This window comes from Triplophysa rosa, linkage group LG1 (assembly GCF_024868665.1).
Source record: "Triplophysa rosa linkage group LG1, Trosa_1v2, whole genome shotgun sequence".
Taxonomy (NCBI): Eukaryota; Metazoa; Chordata; class Actinopteri; order Cypriniformes; family Nemacheilidae; genus Triplophysa; species Triplophysa rosa.
Genome location: NC_079890.1, coordinates 19,656,072 through 19,670,615, shown reverse-complemented (window position 1 = coordinate 19,670,615; position 14,544 = coordinate 19,656,072). Strand labels below are relative to the sequence as shown.

General features: G+C 38.9%; 1 protein-coding gene across 2 annotated transcripts in view; it reads left to right on the top strand.

Annotated features, from left to right (window-relative positions):
* Positions 1 to 14,544, top strand: part of nfatc3a (nuclear factor of activated T cells 3a) — a 109,869-nt gene that overhangs the window by 53,445 nt on the left and 41,880 nt on the right. For both annotated transcript variants that reach the window (XM_057342600.1, XM_057342592.1), the window contains exons 2-3: positions 5,484 to 6,657; positions 9,603 to 9,765. In XM_057342600.1, coding sequence (XP_057198583.1) covers positions 5,484 to 6,657; positions 9,603 to 9,765 — 1,337 coding nt within the window. The remainder of the gene's footprint in view (positions 1 to 5,483; positions 6,658 to 9,602; positions 9,766 to 14,544) is intronic.

Here is a 14,544-nt window from a genome sequence, read left to right as displayed (position 1 = left end):
AGTATATTTATAATGATCATGTTTGACGGGTGTTGCTTTTTCAAATGCACGTTATAAGCGACTCAAACTCGCACTGCTTTTAGATCGAGCAGCATTTCTACTGATCCCAGAGCTGTGCTTCACGGACAAGCTACGCATCAATAAAATAAACGATACCTTGCATTATCGCAGCCAGCTCGGATTCAGCAGGATTTGGTGGTAACCGCGGTTAACCGGGCACATGTCTAACCGAACATGGCTTTTCGTATTTCTTCTATTTACAGTGCCCTCCACTATTATTGGCACACTTAATAAATATGAGCAAAGAAGGCTGTAAATATAAATCTGCATTGTTTCTCATTTTGATCTTTTATTTAAAAAATCTACAAAATTCCAACATTTCATTGAAGGAAAACATTTTGAAATAGGGGGAATATCACATTGTAAAAAATGTTTTTTTCTTCCATACATGTTGGCCAAAGTTATTGCCACCCTTGTATTTAATACACTCCGCAACTTCAATTTATAAGAAAAACAGAGTGTTCTTTTTTCAGACTGATGAGGTTTGAGAATACATTGAGAGTCATCCGGGTCTATTCCTCAATAAAGAATGTCTCCAGATGTTGGTGCTCCCTCTTCTGCAGTTCATCCCACTCATTTTCTATAGGGTTCGGGTCAGGGAACTGGGATGGCTATGGCAGGATCTTGATTTTGTGTTCAGTGACCCATTTTTTGTTGATTTGGATGTTTGTTTTGAACCAATGTGCTGATGGAAAATCTAACCATGACCCATTATAATATTTCTTTAAGAGCAGGTCAGGTTTTGATTTTTATATCTGTTGGTATTTGATATAATACATGATGCCATGTATCTGATCAAGATGTTCAGAATCTCTGGTATAAAAATAGGTTCACAACAGTGAAGATCTGGTGGTATATTTAACTGTGGACATGGGGAACTTTTTTATCCCTGTGTGCACCAAACCTATATTTTGTTATTGCTGCCAAGAAAACTATTTTTCATGCCATATGGCCATAGACCCCAGTCCTGTTTAAAGTTCCAGTATGGCAGATTAATATGGTAGAGTTTATTTTTGCATGAGAGCAGAAGATTTGTTTCTTGAACAATGTCCCAAACAACTTGTGGTGGTGGAGGTGCAGTTTTCCTTTATTTTTTTATTTTTTTCTGACACTAAAATTCAACAAATTTCTGCAATTCTTCATCTGTGATCTTTGAAAAGTCTTTGGCCACTCAAAATATTCTCTTTGCTGTGCATTAAGACAATATAGACACTCATTCTCTTTCAGACAGATTTTCAACATCTCCAGTCCATTAAAACTTCTTAATTATTGCCCTGTTGTTGGAAATGGGAATTTTTATTGTTTCAACCATTTCCTTTTAAATCCACTTTCTGTCTTTCTAATCTTTTGCTGCACATCAGAACTATATTCTTTGGTTTTACCCATTGTGATGAATGATAAAGGCGGTTTGGGCTTTGTGTTACTCACATTCTCCTGTGAAACAAGAAGTCATGACTGGACAACATGTTTCTAGTCACCTTGCTGTGCTCAGAAAATTTTAACATATATACTTGGGAGATATTTTACTCATAAGAATTTCTAGGGGTGCCAATAATTGTGGCCAGGGTGTATTAGATAAAAACATATTTTTCACAATGTGATATTCCCCCCACTTCAATGAATGGGTTGGGGTGAAATAATCCCAGAAGAGGGGCAGGAGAGGTGGGACCGGGCAGGATTGAGGGCAAGGGCCAGGAGGGAACAGGACACGGGACACACGTGGGTAGGCCTGGGCTAGGAGAGAGACCCGGGGTGAGGGATCAACACCATCGCAGCTGCCAGGAACTCCTGGGTGAAAACCCGCAAGTCAGGATCCCTCTGGCGAAGGCCAAACAACAAATGGGCTTGGTGGGATCGCTCCGGGGATAGAGCGCTGTCCATCTTGCTGTCTGCTGGGTTCAATCTGACTGGTTTGTTCTGTCAGGAATTGGTAGGCGGAACCCAGGCGCAGACAGCAGATTACAAACTCAAGATTTATTTAAATCAAAGACCCACGATGGGGGTAAACATGACAAAAAATCCTTCAAAACATCAAACAAAAAACTTCCCACGAGGGGGCAAAACATAACAAGGCAGGAGCTAACTATGAATTACTTCAAGACAAGGTAAAGAGGAGCAATGACACGGGTAGAAACTAGAACGAACCAGCACATGACAGCAAACACAAGGGCATTAAATAGGAGAGCAAATAATGAGGGCAACAGGTACAATGAGGGACATGAAACAATGACAAGACAATTAATGAGGAAATGAGGGGGCGGGGTCAGGAGACGAGACAGGAGAGCACATGGCACACCAAAACAAACAATGGCCATGTGCTTTCACACAAAACACATGGGACTGTCATGATCCTGACACAAGACTAGAAAAGCATGACTGAGCGGGGCAGGATCGTGACAAAAATGCTTTTTATATTTTGTCTTGCTTTTCAACATAATACAATATAACTTAAAATAAAATTCAGCAAAACAAGAAGGCTAAATTAAAACAAAAAAAATGAGCCCTCTCACTTCTTGAATAGCATATATTAGGCCTATGACTGACTGCTGAAAGAATGTACTGTACTCTGTACCCCTACAACAAAACACTTAAATGAAAAGTGTCATTCAACATTATAAGTTAAAAGTATGAATAAACGAAAACTGATGGATTATTACAGGCTACATTGCAAAATAATTTAAAAAAAAAACATCCATGCAAGCAATTCTGACTGACAACCATTTCAGTTCACGTCTCTCCTCCAAACTCCGCCCACAAAAGCTGACTGTCACTGTTCTCTCAGAAGGTGCACTCATGGCGGGGATGCACAGAACATACTTTTACATAAGTTGTTTAGTACATGGAATTGTGTGCACGCGACCACTGTATGATGTAAAGTCTCCAGTCTGAAGTACACAAGTTACCGACCGCTAAAGATGCTTAAAAATGCTTCACACACCATGCCGACATGTTTGCTGCATTAATAAAACGCGTCTCTCTCTCATTTTCGGTAAAATTTATTCTATTATTTTCGGTGCAGCCCTAGACAACTAACAATCAGGAGAATAGATCTTTTGTTATTTATTGCAACATAATATTTGTACACTTTATTTTAATGAAAATTTACAATTTTGTTTCTGGGATTATACTGGAAATGTTTTGGAATTCCATTATTCAAAGTGCCATTCCCATCAAGAACAATAACAATACAGGTAACTACAAAAGATCCAGTGTGATCTAGCGGTGAGGTTGCGAATTGCAACCAACGGCTCACTCAACCCATTTCGAAGCACTACAGTCAGGTGGCTGACACAGGACTAAGATGTCGTCACGTTTTCGCTTCCTTGTCGAATGAGATAACGAATTTATGAAACATGCTCTGTAGAGCAGTTTGTCCATTTAGGTCTACTGTAGAAACAACATGACGAATTCCATGTAAGGGGACCTGCGGTGTATGTAGAAATAGCTCATTCTAATGTAATAAAAACATTACGCTTCATGATGTAAGGTCTTTATACACCTCTGAAGACATAGTTATGCATATTATATCGCATTTCTGTCAATTGATCCTCCAAAACATTACACACAGCACCTTTAAGAATTTTTAAAACTTAAATTTAAAAGAATGTCAGAATCTTCTCCATTGCTAACAATAACAATAGAGATGAATGATTGTTTGTTGGGATCACTTTCAGCATTTTTCCCAGCTGATAAACAAAACATGGACAGCAAAATAAGCCAAAATCATCAAAATCTTTTTCATTTTAAATGTTTTTCTGTGTTTAAAATTAGGGATGTGCATGAATGTTCGAATATTCAATCCGCAATAACTATTAGAAAATTAAAAAGGCTATTCGAATATTTGTATTTTTCATAAGAATAAAAACTGCCTCACCACAGGGTTAAGTTACCACTACAGAAGACCTTAGAGTTGTCACGTCTTATTTAATGCTTTTTCATTTAATCTGTAATGATAATATACAGAAAATATTAAAAATCATTTGTATGTGTTCCTAAATCTTTGTTCACTCAGATCGCAAGCTAGTTTAAATATTTTAAGTTTACACACTGGATGCCTGGATCGCGTGTTATGCTCGGCTCACATCACCATATTAAAATGTTTAAAAACTGGTGAGCCACAGAATTCGTTAACATTACTTACATTAGATATAAAAATACCAATGTAATATTACGTGATTAACAATAATTCATTTATTACCATAACTTGTTCGGAGCGGTTGTTCTTTGTAAATTCATTTGTTCGTTAAAAATATATTAAGTAATGCTAATTTCAACAACTTGAAAATGTACATTTCACTGCAGCTAATGTTAATGAATTTGGCCTTAGCTTAGACTGGTACCCTTTTCCATACCTAAAAGCCTGAATTTTCCTTCAAAGAAGTTCAAATAGGGACGTTGCCTTCAAGTTACAGCCTGTAAATAAATTTGCACGGAAGCTTATTTTGTTTGTTTTAAAATGTGCTGTGATTTCTTAGTTATCTTGGTTTAAATAAATACCTTATTTATTGATGCAAATGCAATGCAAAGCTAAACAAGACAGACACTGACCATGAATGACAAAGAAAACAATATTTATATGCGGTGCTGATCAGCAGGTTTAGTAAATATCTTCCTCACGTAATTATTACGGTCACGTAATAAACATGGAAACAAACACTACAATGGCTCCGTCTTTGTTGCGGGGTATTTTTTGCGATCTTAACAGTCGGCATGGAGGTATCAAGTCTGTTTACTTTATTTATTATCAACATTATAAACAATAAAGCCAGATATTCTTGTCAGATCTGTGTTTTGTTACCGGCAGTTCTAAGATCAGCGCGTTTTCTCCGCTGTCTGCTTGTTAACCGGCTGAGGAACTTTCACCAGAGTAAAACATGGTTGTTTTTCTTATCAAGAACATGTAAAACAAAATAAACAAGATAACCATATCTCATATATCATATGACATATATCACAGACTGTCAGTATACATTGCGTTTTGTTTTGTATGTTTTCATTTTGTATTACACCTTTCCGCGCAGGTTTAAATGCAGTTTTTATGTATTTTTTCTTTTTTTCCAATGTTGCTTATTTTTTCAACATTAAAAAACCTGTATACAGGTTGTAATATTAATGCATTATGAATATTTAAAGATAATTATAAGCTTGATGTGAAATTGTGACTAAATATAAAGTTTTTTGTCTTATTATGTCTTTATTAACTTAATTTAAATAAACAAATATTCCAATATTCATTTTTTATGAGCTCAAATATTCAAATATGAAATTATTGAAAATGCCCATCCCTATTTAAAATGTGAAACTGCATAGTAACGCTATAGTAATCGTTCTTGGTTTGGATGGGCCTATGCTCTATTAAAATGCTTATTCTCTTGTTTTTATTTTTCTGTTGATCTCATACTGTTCTTATTTGTGTTTTTTAGATCTAGAACCAGATGATAACACCTCATTTTACATCCTCAATGTGGGCCAACCGCCTTCAGTGGTCAGCCAGTCACACAGTCTTCAACGCCATGGGGGGCTACCCGCAGCCCAACTCATTGCGACGTCTCCTTACCTGCAGGCCCACCACAAGGCCTACGAGCCCAGCTACGAGCCTCCGGACTCTAAATACACACCCACGGGGGTGGGTGGAGGAGGGAGCGGCCCACCCAAGGCTTTTGAATGTCCCAGCATCCAGATTACCTCCATCTCTCCATGCTGCCAGCAGGAAATGGAAGCCAGTGAGGATGACATGAGAGCGAAGGGTCCGGACAGAGACTACCATGACAGACCCCTGTCTCGTGATCACTTGTACCTGCCTCTAGATCACTCCTACCGAGATTCTTCCCTGAGCCCAAGCCCATGCAGCAGCCTGTCCTCTCGTAGCTGGTTCTCCGACGCGTCATCCTGCGAATCCATCTCACATGTGTATGACGATGTGGATTCGGAACTGAACGAAGCAGCGGCACGTTTCACCCTCGGGTCGCCGCTCACCTCGCCGGGCTGTTCTCCGCAGGCTGGACCACAGGAGGAAGTGTGGCAACAGCATCATCATCATCAGCCGGCCTTCGCACACTCTCTTCCTCATTCACACTCCCATTCTCTATCGCCCCGCCAGTCACCATGCCACTCACCCCGTACGAGCGTCACAGACGAAAACTGGCTGAGTCCTCGCTCACCTTCAAGGCCCTCTTCGCGCCCAACATCACCCTGCGGGAAAAGACGCCACTCCAGCGCAGACATATGCTACCTGGGCTCTTTATCACCCCATCACTCCCCGACTGCAACACCCGGTCACTCGCCCAGGGGTAGCGTGACCGAAGACACATGGATTGGAAGCCCGTCGATGGGCATGTCTCCTTTCCAATGTTGTCCATCTGAGGCTGACATACCTTCCAAAACAAGGAAAACTTCACAAGACTGTACAGCAGCAATCCAGGCAGGGAAGGGTGACCTGGGCATGGATGATTCTGGGAATGTATCTCCCTTACTAGACTCTCCCGCTGAGGACGGCATGCACGGATTAAAGAAGGACGGACCCGGAGAACAGTTTCTCTCTGTTCCGTCTCACTTCACGTGGAACAAACCCAAACCAGGACACACACCTATTTTCAGGTAAACTCGCGTCTGCTTTGAAGAGCTCTTATCAGCAGTCACTGTAGAATTGAATTATTAGCCACATTGCTGTTATTGGTTAATTATATGACCAGGGTGTGCTAAGTTCATGTGGGTAAAGTTCTGCAATACTTCTCAATCTAATACATCTACTGCAAGTGTTCATGTCTGTGTAAACAAAAACGTTGTTCTAAAACCAAGAGAGCTGACTCCTACATATTCAGTATACTACCTTGAAAAATGTAGGGTAACTTAAAGGTGCAGTTTGTAACAATTTTGCTGTAAAATATCCAAAAACTACTAGGTCAGTGTTATATATTTTGTTCAGCTGAGTACTTACAATATCTCAAATGTTTCCAACTACTTGTAAATCGTGCGAAAATCGCCATTCTAAACAGTGACACGGGGCTGTGCAGTCGCATGTCAATGGCTTCATATCCGCGTTACCCTTTGTTACCGCCTTGACTGACGTAGAAACCGCATGACAACAGTGTCGTGGACAAATGCGGAAGTAGTGTCTAGCGTCTAGCAAGCCACTAGCTTGTTTCGAGCAGTCACTTATTTATGGACCACAATTATACGCAACATTTATAAAACTTTATTACTTTACCTCATCCGCTAACATGATTTCTCGTTCCCGTCCGATTGATGGCCATCGGGGGTGGAGTTTTGAATAGAGTGAGCCGGTGAACAGTAAGGGTTAAATGTGTGTCTGCTATCCATATCTGTGCATCAGATAATGACTGTGTGTGTGCACGTGTATGCGTTAGTCAGATGAAGATGTGTGTGCCCTGGCCTCTATCAACATAAATCAGTAAAGAGAGCATGTGGCTGAGGGCCGCAAACGTTTCCCTACCCACAGTGATTCTGTTATTGACCACACCAGCACACGCATACACACACTTTGTAAGTCTGTCCGGACCCATTAATAATCATTAATAAAACACAATGTATAGCAAGCGCACTGGCTTGCTTGTCACATAGGAAATAAACTCACGAACGCCCTCGTGATCTGCTCGCTCTCTCTTTAACAAACACGTCAAGAAACCTCCAGTGAAAACAGCACGCAGTGTTGACTAACATCTTTATAGCCGTACCCTAATACAACAGAGACATGATACTTGATCCCTGCTATATGATCCTACAGCTCCTGCTGTCTGCCATCGGACCTGTGTGTGTGCGTGTGTGTGCGTGTGTGTGTGTGTGTGTGCGTGTGTGTGTGTGTGTGTGTGTGTGTGTGTGCGTGCGCGTGTGCAGGCTGCTCTATCTGTCAGCAGCAATAGAAATATCTAGAAGCTTGTCTGGTTTAACAGATGAGTGTGCTGTGGCAGGGTGGGTAGAGTATTGGCAGTGCATTAAGCTGTAATGTATAGTGGGGAGAGCCAGCTAAACATAACACACCTTCAGATGAAGACACATTCACTGGACAGTATCAAATATTCATGATGTGTTTGCTATGATTTTGCTGACAATGTTAAACAAGGCAATATTTGGAATATCACGATGGTTTGATTTTGGTCATTATGCTTCCTAAAATAATGCGATTAGTAGTGTTGAGATTGTTCTTGACAAGTCCTCATAAGGTATTGAACCCATAAAGCCCATTTTGACAAAATAATGTCAGACAAAATGTGGCACGATGTAAAACAAAATGTTAAAGGGACAGTTTGCCCGCAAATGAAAATTCTGTCTTCATTTATACACCCTCAAGTTTTTCCAAATCTTTATCAATTTCTTTGTTGTTGTTTTTTTAAGGTTTTTGGGAAAATGTTAGCAATTTTCAGATCTGGGACACCTTTGACTATCATTTTATTTTTTTCCACTATGAAAGTCAATGATTTCCCAGAACTGAGAATTGCTAACATTCATCCAAATATCTTCCTATGTGTTCATCAGAACAAAGTAATTTATACAGGTTTGAAACAACTTGAGGGCGAGTAAATGATGAAAGTATTTTCATTTTTGGGTGAACTGTCCCTTTAAGGCACTTCATTTTTTATATTTTGCCTTTGGTGGCTTAATTTTAGGAGTACTCCAGTTGAATTTTGGGAGGGGAATATTAAAAATGGCTAATACATTTTTAGCTTTTTTTTTGAGTGATTCTTTGCCCCTGTCTGTAAGGTTAGTGTAAAGATCCACCAAATAAAGCCGTTTAATGTCCACAGGCTACAAGGCCACTAAGGTCTCACATTCAGCTGTCTCAGGTTTCCCCTGGCGATTCTGTTTATGTAACTATGACAGCGGGCATGTATATGTCATCCTGTAGGAGAGGGGTGCCCAGGAGAAGTAGAGGAAGTGCATAGAGCTTTTAAGATTAAGAAAACAGTGAGGCATGAAAATGAGTTCACAAAAGGTCACCTAAAAATGAAAGTACTTTCAAGTATGAGTCATTATTTACTCATCCTTACGTGATTTAACTTTAATGTTTTGGGGAATTTTACAAGTTAAGTGAAAAAGAATGCATGTGCAACCTAATTGTGCACTCTATTCCTAAGTGCTCTAGCCATATTATAGCTTTGTAACAATATATTATATATGATATGTTGTATACAGCCGTGGCCATTCCAGTCCAGTGTCTGTTGAATTTTAACCAAATCAAACCTGAAATAACTGAAAATAATTTTGAAATGATCTCTTTTTTTTCTGCAGCTGTATGATATGATATGATATATTATCATATAATATAGGATATAGCATATTGAGAAATATTTTAAGTTTCTGGCTTACATCTTTTCTGACAACTTTTCAAACATAACAAGTCTGTTATGTTTATGATACATGCAAGAATTCCAATGTTATTTTCTCATTTATTAACATCTTTGCTTTTAGGTTTGTGTTACTTAAAACAACAAGGGAATCTAGGACTTCTCTGTTGTTACAAAAAAAAGCTGTTCATTATGCTTTCTGTACATGCTCTGTTTACATTTCTGTTGGTCTACATACAGGGCGTCATCCCTTCCTCCCCTGGACTGGCCCTTGCCAAATCAGTACGGACAGTTTGAGTTGAAAATCGAGGTTCATCCCAAAGCTCACCACAGAGCCCATTATGAGACCGAAGGCAGCCGAGGGGCCGTTAAAGCCACAACCGGTGGACACCCTATTGTCAAGGTGAGTATCCGCAGTGGGCTTCCTACTAAATACACTTGTTTCTCTGGTGGCACAAACCCTTATGGCCTTTTATTTCTCTCTGTACTATTAACGTTGGCCGCAAAAGCGGGAACGGAGCAAAAGGCCATACGATCAGGAAGCAGAACTTGAGAAGCGAGACCACACAGAAAGAGTCTGCCGTGTGGCCTAGTAACCTCATTACTGGTCGTAAAATTCCTTTTACTGGGTGAGCGAGTGTTATGGTGTCAGCTAGATCTGAGTAAACAGTGTAGCAGTCTGATTAAAGCCTTTATTTCATACTGACTGCTTCTGTGCAATCGGCACTAGTGGTTTACCTGTGAGAGTTCAGAAGCACGCTTGAGTGGAGGCGATGCCATCATTTATGTAAAATGAAGCCCAATTAGTATCCTGCTGTATCATGTGGTTGTCCTGATCAGATAGGTAAGCTTACCTGGCACTGCACTGAGGCTAACTCTCCTATAGAGCCTGAGAGAGAAAGAGCTTGTTGGTAAATATTTTATGGTCAGAGAAGCAGTGGCCTCTTTTGTGGCAGCCATAATGAAGCACGTGCACAACTCTGGAACTGAGATCAGTGTAAAGGTAAGGAAGAGAAGAAGGCCTAACCTCTAAAGGCTTAACTTTTGGCTTTGAACGGTCCAGTAGATAATCACAATTACAAGCCTGTGGTTTCTGCCACATCACACGTCAGTCTAGCATCTGGGGAACTGTTAATTGGCCATCATTTCTTGTTTATGACCTTTGTTAGGTTACTAGTGTTATCAGCTTTCATGAACAGAAGTCTTGTTCTTTTTACAAGACTGCATTTAAAATGTGTTTTACAGTTAATATTTGTTTTTATTACCTTCTGTGTAGTTTGCTTTATATGGTCAGGAATTTTGAAACGATCACAGCCAATAGCATGGAGGAGTGCAAATGTCTGTAGTCTCTGTTTGTGTATATAGGTGGCTGGTATAGCATTTTCCCACTGTAATTTACTGTACATTGTTGTTTTTGTTATAATTGTATGTCATTTTTAAATAATTTTGTTGAGTTCATTATTGTACTGTAGCAAAATTTCAAATGCAGTTAAGAGATTTATTTAAAGAGAGCTGAACATTTCAAGGTTTATGATGATTCATAAATATAAAAAAAACAAGAAAAATGGAAGTAAATTATCATTTGAGGCCGACATTACACTGAAAATAAATAAAAAATAAATTGATAAATATAATTAAATCTTTATGAACCAACATCAAATCGTTATAGAAAAATATTCAGTTTATATGTTATGTGTATTATAACATTCAAGGATAGGGCCCAATTCTTGCTGAAAATTGCATGTTTTTAGACGCAACTGCATATCAATTCAGCAATTGTTATTTATTCCTGCATTCTAAATTCACATTAGAATTGCAATTGTGCATGCTGTTTGCTATTCTATTCAAATTTAGTTCTGAATGATGAAATGATGCAGTTCAGTTCAAAATGTTGATGAAGGTTTTTTTCTAGAAATTCATAGCTTTTTCTAATTTAGTTTATTATAGTTTAAAAATAGTTTCAAATCAGTGATTGCTCCATCAGCCTCAACATATCAAAGACGTAAGAAAGTTAAGAGGGACTTTTTTGTCTTAATAGATGTTTTTGTTGTAGATAAGCTCATGGTCGTATAAATAGACTTTTGACATTTGTGTTATGTGTTATTAAAAATAAATGTTTCCGTGTGGCAGTGGTTATGCTGGATGTTAGCTGGTTTCAGACAGACCACAGGTTGCATGAAATAAAGAAAGAAAATATTTGATGTGACGGTACTTTGAATGTACAGTATCACAGTAAATCAACCACACTAATATTAGTATTTTGCAATACATTGTTTCATTTTGTTTTCTTTTTTAATATGATAAACATGTAATAAGTTGGTAACTATTCATTTTAATTGCAGTTTGGTTTGTCAGAATGAGTTTTTCAAGAGACAGGTGTTGTTCTAAAAAACACCCTAATTAATATGCTTAATCAGAAGCTTGATTTTAGTAAACTGATGACTTGAAATATATGTGTCAGATGTTCATTTAGAATATTTATATTCTTTCTACAGTTTGACTAAATAAACGTTGACTCGTGAACTTGAAAAAATCTAACAAGAGGGAGTTACAATACAAACAATTTAATTGTCATTTGCAAAAGGCTGGTTTCTAGTTTTTCCCAACCTGTCATGCTAAACCACTCATATGCATATGAGAATCAGTGTTGTGTGAGCGTGCTTTCTTTACTATTTCACAGTATTAATGACTAACTTTCTAACATCATGGCCTCACTTCCCTTCACACTATGACTGAGGATGCATAATTACCTTACATTAATGACATCTCCTCAGTGTTAGACATACACCGGCCCACCTCCAGGGAAATACTGAGCTAGCAAACTGCATAGAGCTCATAGTGTTTTGTTGTCACTGATAAACTGAATAGAAATGATAAATGGGTTCAGCCAATATACTGCTAATTCATGATCAAAACAGCTTTATGAAGAAAACGTAAAGTAGAATCAGCTGACTTATCCATGTATCTAAGTACAGGTGCTCCTTTCAACTACTTTGTTTTATGTTTGATCTGCAATCCCTGATTCCATTCGAGAAATTTTAGACAAACATAAAATCTCCAATACCTTCAGATCTTTAAGCGAACAGCTGTTTACCATAATGTTTCCCATAAAGCTTTCTGGGGCGGGCGCTGTGGGAACCCTAGTCCTCTACTGTGGAGTGTCTGTTGTTTGTGACGTCAGCGCGCGACACCACAGACTCCATCTGTCCTGGGAGTAAAGCTCTCTGCGGTGACTGGATCTTAGTGACAGAGAACAGACCCATCGAGTCATATTGCCGTCAGCATCACTTAACTCTGCCAATTAGCCAGAGAGACAGACTCATACACCTGTGTGTCAGTTGTAACCTAACACAGACACGGTGTGTTTTTATGTATACATGTATATGACTTTAAAGAATGATACAAAGAGGTGGACAGTGACTAATTCCCTGCTAGGCTTTTTTGTTGTGAGTATCGCATAGTCAAGGCTGATATCAATGAATAACTACTGAGGGTAAAACTGAGGTCAAATGTTAATGTTTAGCCTTTTAATATTTTTTTAATTCTAATATTAAAAACAGTAGATTTAATAGTATGTTTGGTGGTAATTTAGTGTAAAATACCGTCAGGGTCGTGTTTCTTTAGTTGGTGTTTTTGTGACTTTAATTAAATAAGTGCTGTATGTTACTGCTTGTGTTTAAGCAGTTCTGCTTGTTTTAAAATGAATGGATTGAGAATTCTTATACTGCTAAATTATTTGTTAAATAAATTATTAATTTGGACACGTACAGTAGGATACACATTTTGAAAAACCCTTGAAGAGGTACTTGAAAAGTGCTTGAATGATAAAAAGCTCAATGTAAAGGTGCTGGAATTTAAAAAAAATGCTTGAATGATTAGATTTAAGCCCTGGAAAACCCTTGAAAAGAGGTACTTGAAATGCCTTGAATTACTACATTTAAGCTCTAGAAACCTTTTGAAAAAGGGGTACTTGAAAAGTGCTTGAATGATAAAAAGCTCAATGTAAAGGTGCTGGAGTTTAAAAATGCTTGAATGATTAGATTTAAGCCCTGGAAAACCCTTGAAAAGAGGTACTTGAAAATGCCTTGAATTACTACATTTACATTTAGTCATTTAGAAGACGCTTTTATCCAAAGCGACTTACAGATGAGGGAAACAATGGAACCAATTGGAACAACATAAGGACAACAAAAAGCATAAGTGCAATAAAAGAAAATTGGTTTCATATAGCCTATCACAGTATACAGAGCTAAGTTTTTTTTTTTGGAAGAGTAGAAAAGATATAGAAGTCAGAACTGATCAGTAAGGTGTTGACGGAAGAGATGTGTTTTCAGACGGTTCTTAAAGATGGCTACAGAATCTGCTGATCTTGTAGCAGCGGGAAGATCATTCCATAAATGTGGAACCGATCCCGAGAAGGTACGTGAGAGAGATTTTTTACCTTTTTGGGATGGCACCACAAGACGTCGTTCGTTTGCAGAGCGTAGGGATCTGGCGGGTATTTAAGTCTGCATTAGTGAGTGAAGGTAAGGGGGTGCCAAATCAGTGGTGGTCTTGTAGGCCAGGAGCAGAGTTTTGAATTTGATTCGAGCGATTATATGGAGCCAATGTAATTTGGTGAAGAGAGGAGTGACGTGCGCTCTCTTCGGTTCATTGAAGATCACTCTTGCCACCGCTTTCTGGATCATCTGTAGAGGTTTGGTTGTGCAAGCTAGTAGCGCATTGCAGTAGTCCAGTCTGGACAGAACAAGAGCCTGGACTAGGACTTGCGTAGCATGCTCGGATAGGAAAGGTCTAATTTTCCTAATATTGTAGAGGATGAATCTACAGGACCGGGTGGTGCTGGCAACATGATCAGTGAAGTTAAGCTGATCGTCGATTACTACTCCCAAGTTTCTGGCGATTCTGGAAGATGTAATGGTTGATGAGCCCAGTTGAATGGAGAAGTTGTGATGACTCTTTGTGTCGGCCGGGATTACAAGCAGTTCTGTTTTAGCAAGGTTCAGCTGCAGGTGATGGTCGTTCATCCAGAGCGAGATGTCAGCCAGGCATGCTGAAATGCGTGCAGAAACAGTCGGATCATCAGGCTGAAATGACAGGTGGAGTTGTGTATCATCCGAATAGCAGTGATAGGAAAATCCATGTTTCCGAATGACAGAGCCTACTACATTTAAGCTCTGAA